Genomic DNA, 17,976 nt, shown 5'->3' with positions numbered 1-17,976 from the left:
GAAATTCTGATACATGCTATAATATGGATGAACTTGAGGACATTATGCTAAGCAAAATCAGTCAGTCACAAAAGGATAAATACTGTATGATTCCACTTATATGAGGTATCTATGGTAGTCAAATTTACAGAGACAGAAAGTAGAGTGGTGGCTGCCAGGGGCTGGGAGGAGGGAGGAATGAGGAGTTATTGTTTAATGGTTACAGAGCTTCAGTTTTGCAAGAAGAAAAAAGTTCTGGAGATGGAGTATGGTGATGGTTGCATAATAATGTGAATGTACTTAATGCCACAAAACTGTACACTCCAAAATGGTTAAAATGGTAAATTTTATGCCATCTATATTTTACCACAATTTAAAAAAAGTAATTTTTTAAAAATGGAAGAGGAATTTACTGATTAAAATTTGTGTAGTAATTTTACTCCAAAGAGATAATAACCCTCCTGAGGCAGGCTTCAGAGTTATCAGCATCTGCGCTTCTGTAGTAAGTGAATTTCAAAGATCACTTAAGAGTTCCTTAAGGTGTAACATTATTATATCTGGAACCACAATGTACAAGGACATATGATGAGACAATGCTTTTATTCAGAAACTCTTATCCATTTAAAATTTTGCTTCTCTACTGAAAAGATAAAACTTAAAAATTTCTACCTACAAGAATACCTCCATCTTACTACAGTAACAAGTTTTTAGAAAGAAACACAGACAACCCATCTGAAATAAACTGCCATGAATTCAAGCAGAACAGTGTCTCTCTCCTCAATGAGTAAGACACCAAGAAGCCAATCCATTACAGGAAGGAATGCAAAATAATTAGGCAAATATAAATGATTAAACGCAAATAGAATTTAAAGGCATAAAATCTACCTTGAGATTAAAATCACTTTTGGAGATACAGGATTCCTCAAGCAGTCAACTCAAGGGAAATTTATTTTTCCTTCACAAAAATATGAGCAAGGAAGGTGGAAACAGCAGCAAAATGTGGAGAAAATACTAGAAGCAGAAAAGCATGCAAGTAAGTTTATTATTTAATAAGATGATCCAGATTACTTTACCTTTTTGGTAACTTGAAAGGTCTGGATGGTCTGAAAAAAAAGCAAAGGAAAAGCAATCAGAAACAAGGCACCATAACATAAACAAAGGCTTAATATATGTATTTAACATTCTACTTGTTCTCTCTCCTCGTGGAAGAATCCTGGAAGGGTCAAGAAAGACAATCTATTTGAAAGATTGTAAACACACATGGATTTAACAATGAATGCTGACCACCTTGTACACCAGGTGGCTGGTCTGGAGGTGGCTCCTTCCCAGACTCACATCACACCTTCCTAATGGAATCATAGTCACACTGGGCAACATTCTCTGAACCTATAGCTATAGATTCTCTCATCTCTCTAACAACAGGAATCCACATACTTGCCTCCACTCTGGGCTGCTTCTTACTTGTCAAGGAGCCCCCAACACCTTTTACTAAAAATAGGACATCAATACCTTCTTCTAGTACTAGAAATAGTCTATTCCTACATTGAGATGGAGGAGCTGCTCCTCTATCTTTGCTTCTTAGGATCCAATGCAGCAACCCATTTTAACAAGTATTGGCTTGTATTTCAATCAGCTCTCCTCTGTATTATTATTCCCTCTCATCCTTTGTACTGGCCCCTGCCCCCGATATGGTATACAGGCCGTCAAAAGAAACTCCAAACTCCAACTCAAGTCTCAACCGCCAAACTCTTCACTCCTACCAGATTATTTTCTCCTATTTACTGGCACATGGTACGCACTTAAGAAATATTTGATGAACAAAGAAAATTCATTGCTCATGTTTCACCATTCCCAAGTACAGTGGCTCTTACAGTGTGGCCTGAAGACACATGATTGTTCCTGAGACTCTTCACGGGGTCTGTGAGGGCCTCCCTTTTCCAACTCCATACCTGTGTAAGGCTAGATTTTCTCCATAATTTCATATATTTCAACCAAACAGCATATTGCAGTAGATCGACTGCAGAAGCAGATATGAGAATCCTGCTGTCTTCTATTAAGGCACACATCAGAGAGATTTGCCAAAGTGTGAAACAATGCTCATCAACTCACAAAGCTTTTTTTGTTTTGGAAAATATATTATTTTTCATAAAAAAGGTTATTTATGTCAACATGTAAAGGGTTTTTTATTGTTATTTTTAAATGAATTAACAAATTAAAAATTTTATATTTCTCAGTTTCAATTCCAATACGGTACATAGCAGATATAACCCATATAAACAAAAGCTCTTTGGATTCTTAATAATTTTTGAAAGTGCAAAGGGGTCATGAGATCAAAAAGTTTGATAGCCATTACACTAATACTGAGAGGTTACTTAAATACTTACTGAATAAATGAATGGATTTCCTACATGTATACTCTCTCCTAACCTAAAATCTTCCACAGCTGTCCTATACTTTGAGGAAACAAAACAAAATAAAATGCAAAAGTCTGTCTTCCAATCTTCCTACTTCAAGCTATTACTCTTCCAATAGTTAGAACCCTATTTTGGAATTTCTTTGAGATCTAAAGTTTTCTTTCTTATTTTCCCTCTCCATTCACATTTCTAAGATACATGTACTCACTCTTAAAAAAATATTTATCTAAGTCCTGGTATAGCTGTGAATGAGACCAACAGGGTCCCTAACTTCATGGAGCTTACATTCTAGAATGCACTTTGTATTAATCTGTTTAAATGAAAGATGCATATGTTCTAAATTTCATGCTTTATTTACATGCCCATTAGGGACTCTAAGCCCATTGAAAATATTAAAATCAAAGAGACGGAACAATCTCAGATATTCCAAGCACTGGAAACAATCTTAGAGAATATATATTCCAATTGCTTTCCAGTCCTATTTTTAGAGGCGGGCCTCAGTTTGCCTTTGGTCATTCAGGGTCTTAGGAGCAGAGTTGTAATGAGAACTTACGTCTCTTGATGCCTAATTTGATGCTTTCTGTCCTGTGTGCCTGTCTGTAAAACCAAGGGAAAAAAGAAACAGAATATAGGGATAATTATAAAGTATTAATCTGCCATACAGGAAGAGAAGTATCCTTTCTTTTGGGAGATGTGGAATTTAAAGTCAGAGTTTCCAGTAAGGAGAGCATAAGAGAACTTGTTGCTTTAAGAACCAAGTATGAGACTGAATAGTCACAGCATTACTAAAGAATAAAAAAAATTGCATTCTTTTTACATATGTACTAAATAAAGACATTAAAGGCATAGAGAGGGACCATATCTTATTTGTGTTCACATCTCCATAAACGACTATAATGTATGGTCCTTTGTGGATGTCAGATCAGAGTTTGTTGGATTAATGAATGAGCATCTTTTATTACTTTTCTCAGGCTCATCAGCTTTGAAGTCAGTACTAGTGAATGGATAGCAAGAATATGGAAACATAAATATCAACATAGGTAAATTTAGTTTTATTTCCTGTTTCTTCTCTCTCTCTCTTTCTGTTACACACACATACACACACACACACACATACACACTTTGTAACTTCAGCCCATTCCCATCTGTCAATTCTAACCTCCTTTATCACTTTACTACATTTTGTAAGTTTCTGTTTGTGCCTCTGAATCCTATAGTAGAGGCCCTCGTATTCAATGTTCCCGGAACCATTCATTTGATGGTTAATCAGAAAGGTTAACTAAAGCGAAAAATTCTAAAAAAGTGCCATATACATTCCTTAAATATCTAATTGTAGGGTCTGCCCAGTGGCGCAAGCAGTTAAGTGTGTGTGCTCTGCTGTGGCAGCCTGGGGTTCGCCGGTTCGGATCCCGGGTGCGCACCAATGCACTGCTTCGCAAGCCATGCTGTGGCGGCGTCCCATATAAAGTGGAGGAAGATGGGCACGGATGTTAGCCCAGGGCCAGTCTTCCTCAGCAAAAAAAGAGGAGGATTGGCAGATGTTAGCACAGGGCTGATCTCCTCAGAAAACAATAAAACAAAAACAAACAAAAAATCTAATTGTAACTTAAACTTATATGTATAGTCAGCTGCCAAACTTTTCTTACACAAGCCATCCATACTGGATTGCCTATGATTTCCAGTTTCAAACGACTTAAGATCATTGTGAGTAAAATAGTCCCCCATTATCTATAGGGGGTACATTCCAAGACCCCCAGTGGATGCCTGAAACAGTGGATAGTACCAAACCTTACACATACTATGTTTTTTCCTACACATACATACCTATGATAAAGTTTAATTTATAAACCAGGCATAGTAAGAGATTAACAACAATAACTAATAATAAAATAAAACAATTTAAGACTATACTGTAATAAAAGTTATGTGAATGTGGTCTCTCTCTCAAAATACCTTCTTGTTCCATACTCATCCTTCTTCTTGTGATGATGTGAGATGATACAACGCCTACGCAATGAGATGAAGTGACACGAATGACATAGGCATTGTGACACAGTGCTATTTTTGGACCACAGTTGATCACGTAACTGAAACCTCGGAAAGCAAAACCATAGATAAGGGGGTACACTACTGTATCCTGAGTATATTGACTAAAATACACATCTAAGTTTTGACGATTTTCCCCCAAATCTTTTACAATTGTTTCTCTCATGCCTAATTCAACATCAATTTTATTCATAGCAACTTACCTTTATCTAGTCTCTCCAAAGTCTACAATTTTCTTTTCACAAAAACAACTCTTTCTTTTAGAACCCATATATAAATGGATTATTTAAAAAATTTAATTAAATGATCTCATTACAAAAACAAGCCTAGTCCGCATGCATAGGTTTGGTAAGCACCCATGTCAAACGCTAGGAGGGGAAGCGTGTGGACGTAGTAAGGCACAGCCTCCTGACCCCCAACACTCGCCCTGCGAGAGCCGTCCGAATGTGCACAGATGGAAAGAGCCACCGCAACTCCCCTGAGCTGGTGAGGGCTTGGAAAGGTGCTTTATGCAAAAGGGGCTTTCAATAAAAATGTTTACTACCGAAGAGGTCATGAAGAACATTTACTTTTTTTGGGTAAATCTACCAAAAAAAAAAAAACCCTACAATATCTGCAAATATAACTACACATTGATTTTTTTAATATAACCATTTTATTGAGATATAATTCACATACCATATAATTAATCCATTTAAAGTGTACAAGCTAATGGTTTTTAGTACTTTCAGAGTGGTGCATCCATCACCACAACCATACACTGATTTTTAAAGAATATGCTCTCAGAACACCAATAATGAAGCTATTAATGAGCTAGGAGAGAAAATTATTTTTACAAAGAGAGAGAGTAGGATACTGAACAAAGAAACCAATCACTTAACTTGTACACAAAACCTAAATTGTTTACTCCCAGTTTTCCAGTTACACATCCTTGAAACCACCTCTTGAATTTCCAAGAGAAGTTAACAGATTTTGCTATCTTTAGATCTAAAGTGATCCCCAGAGCAACAATTCTGGGATAGATCATCTAAGCAGTTGCAAAGTAATGATATTTTATTATATACATTTTGAGTTGTAACAAATGTAAATATTCTCTTTCCTCCTACTCACTCCCATTAACTTTTCTTTACACTGAGAAATACATGCATCTATGACTAGTTTACTCCCCAGAGACAGAAACAACTATAGATTCATCGCATTCTTTCTGCTTGAGTAAAGGCTTCTCTTTATGTTAAATTTGAGACAATAAGTAGAGATTGTCCACATCAGTTGAAAAAGAAAAATTGAGGTTACCACAAAGATATCTCCTGGGAAAATATAACATCCCTTTTAAGGTTTTATACTAAGAGACAGGACAAACAGATGTTTGAAACACCCAAACCACAACTACAGGTAAAACGTGAAACTGTTTGATCCACAGTGCTGCCATCTTTCATTCTGCCCTTCCCATCTCTTTTCAGAAAATATCTGTGAAAGGAGACAAGCCAAGGAGTCCACCACACACTTGCATCGCTCAAAAGTGGTCTTCCTCCATTTGTAAAATCTTTCCGATTTGCTACTTTTAATATCTATCTAATAAAACCTGCAGGATGATTTTCATCCTAAACTCAGTCTCATGTTGATAAATAACAGCTAGTAAACACAAACAAGCAAGTGAGCAAATCTAACCTCGATTATAGAGAGAAACCATATTTTTCCAGGGTTCATTCAGCTTTGAATACCATACGGTCAAAATAACAACAAACCAACAATACAAACAAACAATAAAACACAGGTGGGAGCATCTGCCTATTCTTTGGTTAGGTTTTTCGCCTTTTTTCTGCCGAGAAAAAGCCCCAAGGCAGATGACACCGGCAGGCTCCACGACATACTCCCACCGGCTGTGGCATAGATGAGCTTGGGTTGTACAAAATTCCCAGACCGTTAGCTGGAGTGTCACTCTTTCTCTCCCACGCAAGAAAGCATTTCTGTATGCAAGTGCGTGACAGTGACATTATTACAGGGCTAAGCTCTGTACCTTTGCTTTAAAAAAAAAATAAAGCGCTTACAAACTCCGGTACTCATAATTAGTAATAAATGGCCCCCAGCACTTCACACTTGAGAACTGCAATAGTAGTTGAGAACCTGGGCTCCAGGACTCTGATGACCAGTGAACTGTGGTATGTGCGTTGTATCGGTTAGAAGAACAAATAACTAGACTATAAAGTTCTCCGAAGGAGGAAGGTGGGAGGTACAGAGCGGAGTAATCATAATAATGGGAGCTGGGGCAGATACAGAGGCAAGGGAAATTTTTTAAAAAGGTAATAGAAAAAAGGAAGTATGAGAGGAAAAAGGTTAACAAGAAAGAGAAAAAAATGTGGAAAAGCTATAAATGGTCTGCTTCTTTGTTTCCCTCATCTTTTCTCTCTCTTTTAATAACTTTTGGGGAAAGAGTGGGAGATTTTAGGGTGAGAGAAATGGGAATACTAAAACATGGAAACATGCCACCCGTCTAGGGAACTCTATTGTTGACATAGCTGCAGAATTAATATCACAACTTACAAAGGGACACTATCACGTTTCACAAATTCCAAACAGCTCTTCCTAGCATTCAGGAAAATCAAAGTTATGGAAAAAAATCACTTTGTACAGTTCTGAACAACTAAAATGTTATGAAGGACATATAGTTTCCACTTCATGGTAACCAAATTTAAGTAAAAAAGTGCTGAAAGTAGCAAATTTTAGTCTCAAAAGTCCCATTGGATTGTGCCATATTGCCTTTGTGTAAAAGGGTGTTCTGCAAGTAATAACTTCAGTTCAGTGCTGGTATGTTAGGAAGAAAGTATCTGAAAATAAAGAATCCACACTTGGATGAGCATTCTTTAAAAGATTTCCAACGCAAACAAAACCAGTCTTCATCATGAAGTATTTCCACGAATCATTGCTGGCACACTTGGGTTCCATCGTGAAGACGAAACAGATACCCTGTAGACAAGCTACGCTTGGCCTCTGATTCATCTTTCATGCTCCAGAGCTAAATGTTTACGGTCTGTGTCAAGTGATTGGAAGGATAACAATAACCACAACTACTTGCGTAACGCATTTGCTGACCGCTCCAGAGATGCTGACTCAAAAGTGTCGGTCATCTTGATGTCTGGAACTGTTATAACTGAACCGAGTCCCAACTACTACACAAACCATCCAATAAACTAGGAGGGGGAGGAAAAGGCTGGGAGTGGAGGTCTAACATTTAACGAGCATCTAATAAACACCAAGCACTTTAAAATGTTGAAAAAGAAATTCAGCATAAATTAAATAAATATTTGAGTATGAAGAGATTGTCTTTAAGAAAATAGTGAATTTAGTAATCAAAAAAGGTAAGGTAAAGTCTGGGCTCTGAAACTCACTGGTTGAATGATCTTGAGCAAGTCTTTTAATTTCTCAGGATTTGTGGGAAATGGATGATACCTAAAAATGAGCTGATATGCGTAACAGGCTTCTGTGAACTGTTGAGCATTACCCAAAAGAAAAAAGGCATTGCTACTGCTATTACTATCATTACCACTAGTTCATCTGGAAATGGCATTCCAGTTTCAGGTGAGAAGTAATGCAGAAGACTAATGAGGAATAAACTGTAATGGCCTTTTATTCATAAGCACTGTGAACCTTTATGATTTACTTTACAAGATTCAAATGGCACTTGCTACTAGCTGAATATGATAAAAATGAATGACATCACACCCACAAGCCTAATTAGAACAAGAGACTGTTAGAACTGTAAGGACCCCTAACAGTCCTCCCACCTAATCTTTGTTCTCACGTCACAAAGGATGAAACGGTCCAAGATCATAGAGCGAGTCAAGGCAGAGTCTAGAAGCAGGTTTCCTGACTTGATCCCGTGCTTTTTGGCCATAACCTGAAAAAGAGTACACTGACGCAAGCAAAGAGACATTGCCTGGGAACTGAAAATGGAAAAGAGGCAGTGCAGGAAGACCTTATTTAAGAGCAAATAGTATATGATCACAATAGTGTATATGCAAGGATGTTCACTGAGGTGCGGTTTATAGTAAGGAAAAAACGTGAGAGCAACCTATTAACCTATTAGTGTCCATCTAGTAACAGAAGGATGCTTAAATCAATGGTGGTAACTCCATACTATAGAACACTACACAGAATGAACACACACATACACTGGCATGGAAAGAGCACCAACACGAACAAAGTGAGAAGTTTTAAAATAATTCGTATTGTATTTATGGGAAAAATTAAACACAAAATACGTAAATGGTTTGAAAAATTCAGAAGGGAACACGGCAAATCAACAGCCCTGTTTACCACAGGGGAAGGAATCAAGAGTGAGTTTTACTGTGTATTTTTGAGTTCTTCATGAGAATGTATTCATGAATTACTTGCATAATTAAAGAGAAGTGAAAAGAATTTTTATAAAGGGAAATTGCACGTGTATTCATTTAGGTACACCTGACTGCAATATTTCATTTGAAAATTTCTCTCACTGATATAGAATTTGGGGAGAATGGGGCATCCTGGCTAACTATAAACTAGACGAAAGGAAATAACATTATACACAGATCATAAATTTTCAGAGAACTTAAGACAAAATGCATTTAATACAAAATCTATAGTTCATTCTGTTCAATTCAAGTATTTACTGCACAGTTTAAGTGACACCAAGTCATTTGATCATCATTGGAATCACCTGGGTAGCTTATTAAAAACAAGGACGTCCAGGCCCCTCCCCAGGGATCTGGCTCAGTAGGTCTTATAGTGGAGTCTACAGTTAGAGTTTGAACCACTGCCTCAGACAATTTGCCAGGTCTAGACAAGAAACAAATAGAGAATAATACAAGAAAATAATCAGAATTTAAAGATACAGTACAAACATGAAGTGAATGGGGAATAGGGAGATAACGTTGGACCAGAGTAGTCCAAAGAGTAGCCCCCGAACTTGACATAAGATGTGGAATTTGAGCTAGGTCTTGAAGGACAGGTAGGTTCCAGGTAGATCAACAGGAGGCAGAGGGAAAGGAAACAAACATTGTGCCAAGACCTACGCTGACACCTTCACATCACAGCAAGAGCAATGTCAATGGGACATATCATGAGATAGTAAGGAGGGCAGTTTATTGGAGTAGGGGGTGTTTGAGGGGAAGCAAGAGACCAAAGTGGGTAACAGAAATAGGAGGCTGCTAAAGTTTCTTGAGCAAGAGTGGATATGAGGAAAACACTACTTTAGGATGAATGATCTGGTGGCAATGTGCAGGATGAACCAGAAAGGGGAAATACTAAAGATAAGGAGACTAGGTTGAGAGCTACTACAGTGACCCAAGTATACAGTGCTGAGAGAAAAAAATGGAAAAGACTTTAATCTTCCTTTAATGATTCAGAAAGCCTCTGAGAATCATACAAATATGTGAATCAAAGTTATGAGTGTCAGTTATCATAAATATACATGGTATTACAAGAAAAAATTCTGGTGAAACTTTGGATAAACCAAGGTTTATATGTCCTATGTACATTATAACACATTTCCATACTCACTGTTGTTTAATATTTATATATAATAATGCACTTTAAATACAATTAGAAATGCCTAAAACTACATTTAACATATCTTTATATAATGAATTAAAAATAGTAGCAGTGCCTACCAAAGTGAAGTTAGTGATAATTTGTATTATCAAACAAAGAGGTTGTCCAAACGATTAGTCTGGAGGTTGAGGGCACAGTTTTATAATACTTTTTGGGGCCTACATTAAGCGTGATTCAAGAAATATATTTCATTACTTTCATTAAGATAAGAAACATACATAAACATTTCTTCACTTTCAAAATTTTATGGATCTCAAAAATGTTTTGCATTTTCATTATAAACTATATAAATTATACAAATAAGAGTTTGTGCTTTCATTATAACCTCAGTGAAAGTATATTTGTATTTCTTAAAATACGTTTAAGTTAGCTATTCTATTAATAGGATAAGGCCTTCATCAATTAGAGATCAAAAGTATAAACACAATCATAATTGATAAAGTTGCCAATTATCTTCTCCTCCAACATTTGCTGGTTTTCAATTTTTAGTACAACATGTCTATATTTGTTTAATGTAAGAACTATTATTTGAGTTTAAAATTACAAGAAAGATTATTACTCTTTCTTAAATTCATTTCCCACATATTTTGGATTATTTTGCCCCTACAAAATTACTCAGTATCATACAAGTTTGAGTTTGGAAGGTTAAAAGTCACACCTGCCATCAAAAAAAAACTTTGAGGGGAAAGTTAAAAAAATAATAAAAATCCACTGTATCAAAATGAATTCCAACAGTGTAACCAATACCTTGCAGCTGTTGTGACATCTTCATTTTACTAACCAGGAAGATAGACTATTCCTGCAACTTCTACAGAAATTCTTTAGTTATGCTTTTAAGAACAACAATACATAGTGAAATTGAGGTCTTCCTTCACGAAATTTTCTCATATTTATTAATTTTTTTAACTTAAAAATTAATGTAACTCAAATAACTATCAAAAGCTTTAATAAAGATCAGAGTAAACTCTAACACAGTTTTTATAAAAATAATACTGATAGAAAAGGGTTTTCTTCTCAGCCAAAAGTCTGAGGTTAAAAAAAAGAAAATCAACTCAGCGTAAAAGAATTAGACTGAGGAAAAATGAGAATTTTCCGAAGGAAAATGCCAACATGGTGGGACCATGTGTTCTCAAGCTGTAGTGAGGTCCTTGTTACACTCTGGTGCTAGGGCAGCTTGGCTAAAACTTTAAGTTCACTGAATTTAATTCATAATGGTGTAGATTCTGTTTGCAATCCCAAAACTTATTATACGCCAATGATACCCAAACACCAGGAAATAAAGTTTAGGAACCTATTCTAAGGACACTGTATTAAAAAGACCACAATGAGACGTAAGAAGATCTATTACTAACTGGGTGTTAATCTTGGGTTTTAACCTCTTTGGCTTCAATGTCCTCATCTGTAAAATAAAAAGAGTTGGATTAAATTATTTCTAAGGTCCTTTCCTGCTGTGAAATTCTCTTGTATTCTCCTGTGGAATTTCAAATAACTCAAGTCAGCACGTAAGTATTTCAACACTCTGCCATATGGCAAAAGCTGTGAAGCCAGGCTCCCCTCATCAAAACTCTATGTTGAAATACTTCACGCGAATAATCAAGGAAAAACGATTGCCCCATAAGGTAGGTAAGACCTAGTGTTTTAAAATGCTTTGAAAAAGAATGCTGGTTCTTTACGTGAATAGCTAGACAGACAGGCTTTTTTAAAACGGCTAAATGGTTTAATGAAAAACGTGCTAGGTGGGAGTATGGGGCAAGAGTTCCCTGTCTGTTAACGTCAGATGAACTCGGAGACTGATGAACTGTGATGCCAGGAACACGTCTGCGCCGGTGTGTGTCAAAGGAGGAAAAAACGCCGTGGGAAATCATGCCAGGTTACCAAAGACGCCCAGGGTAAGAAGCGGTCAGGAATCATCTAATTCACCAACCTAATGGGTTTTACCAGAAGAGCAAACATGTTCAAGTTAAAAGAGGTCAAGTTAAAAGAGTTATTTTAAAATTTCCAAAAGCCTCTTTCTTCTGAGTCTCCCATCTACCATCTAAGAAAGGCAATATAATAAAATCTTTGCTTTTTATTTAAAAAACTTACCTTTGATGGGCTCTTTCATTTACTACGTTTTGTCCATCGTAAAAAAAATGAATTTAATTTTCAAAGGAAGAGCAAAGCTTTAATAAAGAGATATGTTTTCTGTTTTCATGTTGGCTTTGTTTTCTGATTATAAAACTACACATTCTTTTTTTAAAGTCTGAAAAATGCAGAAAATTATGAAGAAAAAACCCAGCCATACTCTCACTACACAGATCTAACCTCTGTAATCCTTTTTGATCTATTTCCTTTCAGTTTTTTTCCTTTGTGCCTAAATATACACCTTAAATATATACACAATTAGGATCATACTGGATGCATAAAGTGTTATCAGTTCTGATTACGAGCTTTCTCCATGTAATTAAATCTTTGAAAACAGCATTTTTAGTAGCTGTATAATGTTCCATAATTTATTTAATATATGCACACAATTGTAATCACACTAATACATTGCTTTATGTCTCTTTTGCTTAATAAATATTTTTCCTACTTATTTATAAGAGCCCTGTATTAAAGCTATGAAACATCACAATTGTCCTAGTTCGTGTTATGTTTTTTAACATGAGTTTTCTGGACATACATTTTTAAATTTTCCACAGTTGTAATTATCCTTTGTAATTTCTATGACTACTTTTACAGTTAAAGAGTCACCCTTGGTCCAGATGTCAGTTTTTCCCAACTCCACTTACCGAATAATCTTTGTGATACTTCAAGTATCATCTTCTGTAAAGCCCGCTTTAAGCAGAAACGTCGAGTCCAAAAATTCATTTTCATAAAATATATGGCATCTGATATGGTGAGAATAACGAGCCGATCATGGTGCACTAGGGGACTGAATTTCCATGGTCTTGTTGAACCATCCGAATCTGTCCTAGCACAGGTTGTGGTTTGGCGCCATCTAGGACCACTTGGTCACTTGGGTTTAATTATCAATGTGGATGAAATGGATTCTGAGATTGACTGGTCCTTCCAGGACTACAATATTGGTAACAGAAATCTCTCAGTTAGTTGGTGCCCATCTTCTTAGCCAGATTTGGAGAAACTGGGCTGAGACAGTAATGGGAATATGGAAATCTACTTTCTGCCTCCCCACTTCCTGCAAGAGGAGTGCCTATGATTTCCTGGCTTGTCAGAAGATAAGAATTTTAGTCTGGCCCCATTTGAGAATGGAGGTTAGGTGGAAGTCAGGAGCCCACTGAGCTATCAAGAGGTTTTCTTTACTAAGGTTTTATACATGCTAAGGTCTGTTTCATCTGTCCTAGTGGATCCACTGATCCAACTCTTTTCACAGAATCACATTGTTGTAGTTACTTTGGCTTCAAGATAGGCAAGTCCCAGGACAGAATACATTTAGGAATTCCTAATTCCCTTTAGAGAACTAATGGGTTGAGAGTGTTATTCTTGCATTTGTACTTGAAAACAATTCCAGTTTGCGACATATTGGAAGAGATTATTAAATGGGCCCCCAACCAAATATGAAAACTTTAATTCTCCGATGACATGTGCATGCTACATTATAGTCTAGAACAAAGATCCTAGAGGAAATTCCAGAAGTCTCATTCAGAACAACATAACAGGACACCTGCAGGAGCCTCAAGGACAGAATTACAGCAAGACTCCCATATGCTTTACATGTGCACAGATATTCCTTACAAAGTAAACCCATGTTCAATTCTAAGTCAACTGAGCACAGTAAGTTTTCCCAGAACCTGCCTTATGTCATAGGTTGAGGTATTTTGGAGGAAAAGGCTTACATATGTAGAATCCAAGGGCTCTCTCTTGCCATAAATGTTAAAAACACCTTTTCTGTTCATTCTTCCTGGCCCTAAATCTGGCTCTTCCATATGGAAAACTTAAATCTTTCCATAATCTTGGCTTACTTCTATCATAAAATCTTTGGCAGAGGGGTGGAAAAGATGCGTTACTATCTTCCCTAAGGAAGGCTGCCTGAGGACCGTCCTTTATTTTCTCACCAGTATTAAATCATTCATTTGTCATCTCTCCTCCACCCTAAAAATTCCAACTCACTATGCACTTCTGAACAGTAAAAAGTAAAAGATATAGTTTCTACTCTCAAGTACCAAAATAGGAAGATGAGAGGCTAACAGAAGATGCAAGTGGGAAAGCAATTAAGCCAAGGTAAGTGCAAAAATGTGCTCATGTCACAAAATATTTTACTTTTTAGATTCTGAAATAAAAATGCAGATTAACTTTGCCATTTCAAATCAAGCAAAACATATATATACTTACATAAATACACACACACACACACATACATAGCAAGATGGCAGCTCACAGTGGAGTTGGGTTTATTAAGAAACTCTCCTTGGAGGTGAGTGTGCTAACCCGTAAGCCTTCCTCTTGCTTCCAAGCCCCCTCCCACTGTATAATCAGGAATACAAAAATTAATAGAATATTGTCCCTGCCTTCCAAGTGTACATGGACTGGGCAAGAAGGTGAAAGGAAATTTTAGGATTAAAGGGGAGAGATTCTTATATCCCTATGTCACTCCTTTAAACCATTCCTATTCAGTAAGAGGCACAAATTTTAGTGTTCAGCTTGATGGATTTTTTACATATGTATACATCCAGGTAACCACTGCTCAGATCAAGTTATGTATAGGACATTTTCCAGCAACCCAAAAGGCCCCCTTGTACCCCTTCCAATCAATAATCGTATCCTGCCCACAGAGATAACCCACATTTAGGCTTCTATCACCACAGATTAGTTTTGCCTAAAGGATCACCTTTTTTAAGACAGCCAAAGATAAAAGTTTAAGTAGAACCTTAGACAGTTAAAATTCAGGTTAGCTCAAGTTTAGGAAAATACATAAAAATGAAGTCCTAGTAACATCTTAAATGGGTGACTCCTGAGTAAGTCTTAATTGATCTTCACTCTCAAAGTTTTAGAAGTATCTGTCCAAACGACTTGCAAGGTAGAGATCTTAGATTACCTATAAAAGGCCTTTGATGAGCAATAGAACTTCGGTGATCTACAGCAAAACTACTCCTGGTACTGTTATCTGTCATTACGTTACTTTTGAATAGATTATTAAAAAAATCCATATTGTTCTGCTTCCTTACATTTTAGTTTCTTCCAAAGTTCAAGATCTTCCCTGAGTGAACAATACCTAGTTACAACAAGTGGCTATGCTTACTTAAGTATAATTAACAAAAGCATGCTTCAGTTTAAGGTTGCAAAGTGCTCTCCTCTGACACTTTGATACTTTGGCAGAATACTTAAATGAAGATGTCCTACATGCTACTGTGAATATAGGGACAGCCACTACAATGAGAAAGACAGGCAGGAAATAGAGATCTGAAATTTTAACAGTTGAGTTTGTTAGTGCTGTGGAGTGAATTCTGACTCCTAGCATCCCTGTGGACAGCAGAGCAGAACCCTGCTCTTTTTGCACCATCCTCTCCCCTTCCGGCACTATATAACACAATGCTGTGCTGTTATTCGCAGGGTTTTCGTGCCCAATTTTTCAGAAGTGGGTGGCCAGGTCCTTCTTCTTAGTCTGTCTAGGCTGGAAGCTCTGCTGAAGCCTGTCCACCATGGGTGACCCCTGCTGGTATTTGAAATCCTGGTGGCAGAGCTTTCAGTATCCCAGCAACACAGCCGCCACAGTGTGACAACCAACAGACGGGGTGGTGTGGTTCTCTGACTGGAAAACGAACCTGGGCTGCAGCCTTGAGAGCGCCAACTCTTAACGACTAGACCGCCAGGGCTGGCTTGAGAGGAGGTAAGAAAACAACAGTAAGGTATTATGGAAATGACAGTCACGTGAAAGAGTAGAAGAGGAAGCTCCATCAACAGTAACAGAGAGCAGAAATGGTCACAGCACACAGGATAAGAAGAAAGAAAAGCACAGGGTCATGAAAAGCATAGGGTCATGGAATACAAAAAAGAAAACAGCTTAAGAAGGTGTGGTAAACAGAGATTACATGTTAAGGAGGAGAAGAAATGAGATGAGTTTGTTAAAGAGGTCACTGACCTGAGTATTGCCAGGAAAGGGATGATGATAGAAGTTAGATGGCAAGGCATTAAAAATGAAAGACGTGATGCAAAGTGAAAGTATTAAGTATAATGTAGGCGAGGATGACAATTCCTCTACCCTCTGGGACATTCTGGCTGGTGTAAGAATTAAATTGTCATGAGACAGAATAACAGGAGAAAATCAAACAAAGCTTAATAACATGTATACATGGGAGAAACCCAGGAAACTGATAACTCACCAAAATGGCTGAAGCCACCACCTTAAATACCATCTTCAGCTAAAGACAAAGGAGGATGTTGGGGGAAGTGGTTTGGGGCTTCAAAGGGGAGGCAGGCAATTCACATGGAGATGGACAAGCAAATGTTTGGTAGATAGAACTTTGATAAGAATGGGCTTAGCAAGGACCCTCCCAGTCTACCAATACCCAGAGTTATCTATGGTGATAGCCTGTCCTGGGGACAGGCCCTCTATCTTAAATTCTTTTAGGCCCTTAGGGGGAAGGTCAAAGTTCCTTTCAGAGTTTCTTATCCTTAAAAATAATCAAGCCAAAGAGAGACATTTTGGGGTGGCCAATTCTGATCCCCCACAATAATATATTAAAAATAATAATAGTCAATATTTACAGAACTTCATTAAGTGCCAAAGCACTTGACATGTTAAAACATTTTTTAATTCTTACAACAATCCTATGAGGTAGGTATAGATTTAGAGGTGAGGAACTGAGGCATAGAAAGGTTAAATAAGTCGCCCAAACTCACACGGTTAATAAGTATAGAGGCAGGATTTGAACCTAGACGGTCTATTCCAGGGCCCGCACTCTCAACTTCTATGCTATACTGTAGCATATACTGTAGTGGTTTTCACAAAGTTAGGTGATGCTGCCCAGGTACTGAGAGAGTAAACCATGGTTTGAGTAAATGAGAGAGAGAGGAGCATGTAAAAAAAGCCGCTGTAGGAAGTGCGCTCCGAGTCAGCGGCGAGGACCAAGCTCTGCCAGACCGCATGAAATCACTATGAGTTACGTCCGCAGTGTCCCTGTTCTTATAGCAAGCAGTGTTGGGAGCTGGCGCAAAGGCATCCAAAACCCTGAAGATGACAGCAATGGAGGGTAACATTTAAACTACAGAATTCAAACGACTCCTCCAAAAAGGATACGTTACACTTAAAATGTGGAAAATCTATTTATTACTACTAGCATTTCCAAGAACCCACTGTGTGCCCTGCACCAGGTAAGGTGTTTCAGTACAATATGGACACGGTAGAGATCGGAGAAATCAGGCAGGATTCCTCCTCAGGTCTGTGCAAGGTGGCACTGTGAACAGGCCATTTCCATGACCTAAAAATGACTGGGGCCGCCCAAGGCCAATCATCTGTGCTTCTCAAGATTATCTGTGTGATCCGTGCAATTTCAGCTCCATGATTTCAAGAATGAATGTGCTTCTATATAGCAAGCACTCAGTTGTTTCTTGAACTACTGCTGAAACTGAAAAAAAAAGTTTTAGGAAAAAAAAAAAGATTCATTCTTTGATGTTTGAGCAGCATCAAGACGTGATTAAGAGGAAAGGCTTCCAAGTCAGACAGACCAGGACATAACTCTCTTTAAATTAATTTAAATTAATCTTTTAAACACTGTTTAATTATTTCAAACTATAGCTTCTTCATCTATAAAATGGAGATAATAATAGCTCTGAATTCCTTGGGTTGTTTTCAGGATTAAATCAGAGAGTCCATGTAAAATATAGCACAATGTCTGGTCTATAGTAAGAGTTCAACAAAATCATTAATACTGTTACTATAAATTTAATTGAGACTTTACACCATTAAAGTCCATTTTCTTCACCAAAAGCACAAGTACAATGCATGATC

General features: G+C 37.3%; 1 protein-coding gene across 3 annotated transcripts in view; it reads right to left on the bottom strand.

Annotated features, from left to right (window-relative positions):
* DISP1 (dispatched RND transporter family member 1) overlaps positions 1-17,976 on the bottom strand; it is a 213,801-nt gene that overhangs the window by 26,177 nt on the left and 169,648 nt on the right. For all 3 annotated transcript variants that reach the window (XM_014794722.2, XM_004439682.2, XM_087424386.1), the window contains exon 3: positions 1,053-1,082. In XM_014794722.2, coding sequence (XP_014650208.2) covers positions 1,053-1,082 — 30 coding nt within the window. The remainder of the gene's footprint in view (positions 1-1,052; positions 1,083-17,976) is intronic.

The sequence above is a fragment of the Ceratotherium simum genome, chromosome 36, assembly GCF_057802395.1.
Source record: "Ceratotherium simum simum isolate JZ-2026a chromosome 36, ASM5780239v1, whole genome shotgun sequence".
In the NCBI taxonomy this organism is placed as follows: Eukaryota; Metazoa; Chordata; class Mammalia; order Perissodactyla; family Rhinocerotidae; genus Ceratotherium; species Ceratotherium simum.
This window is presented reverse-complemented; position numbering and strand designations above follow the sequence as displayed.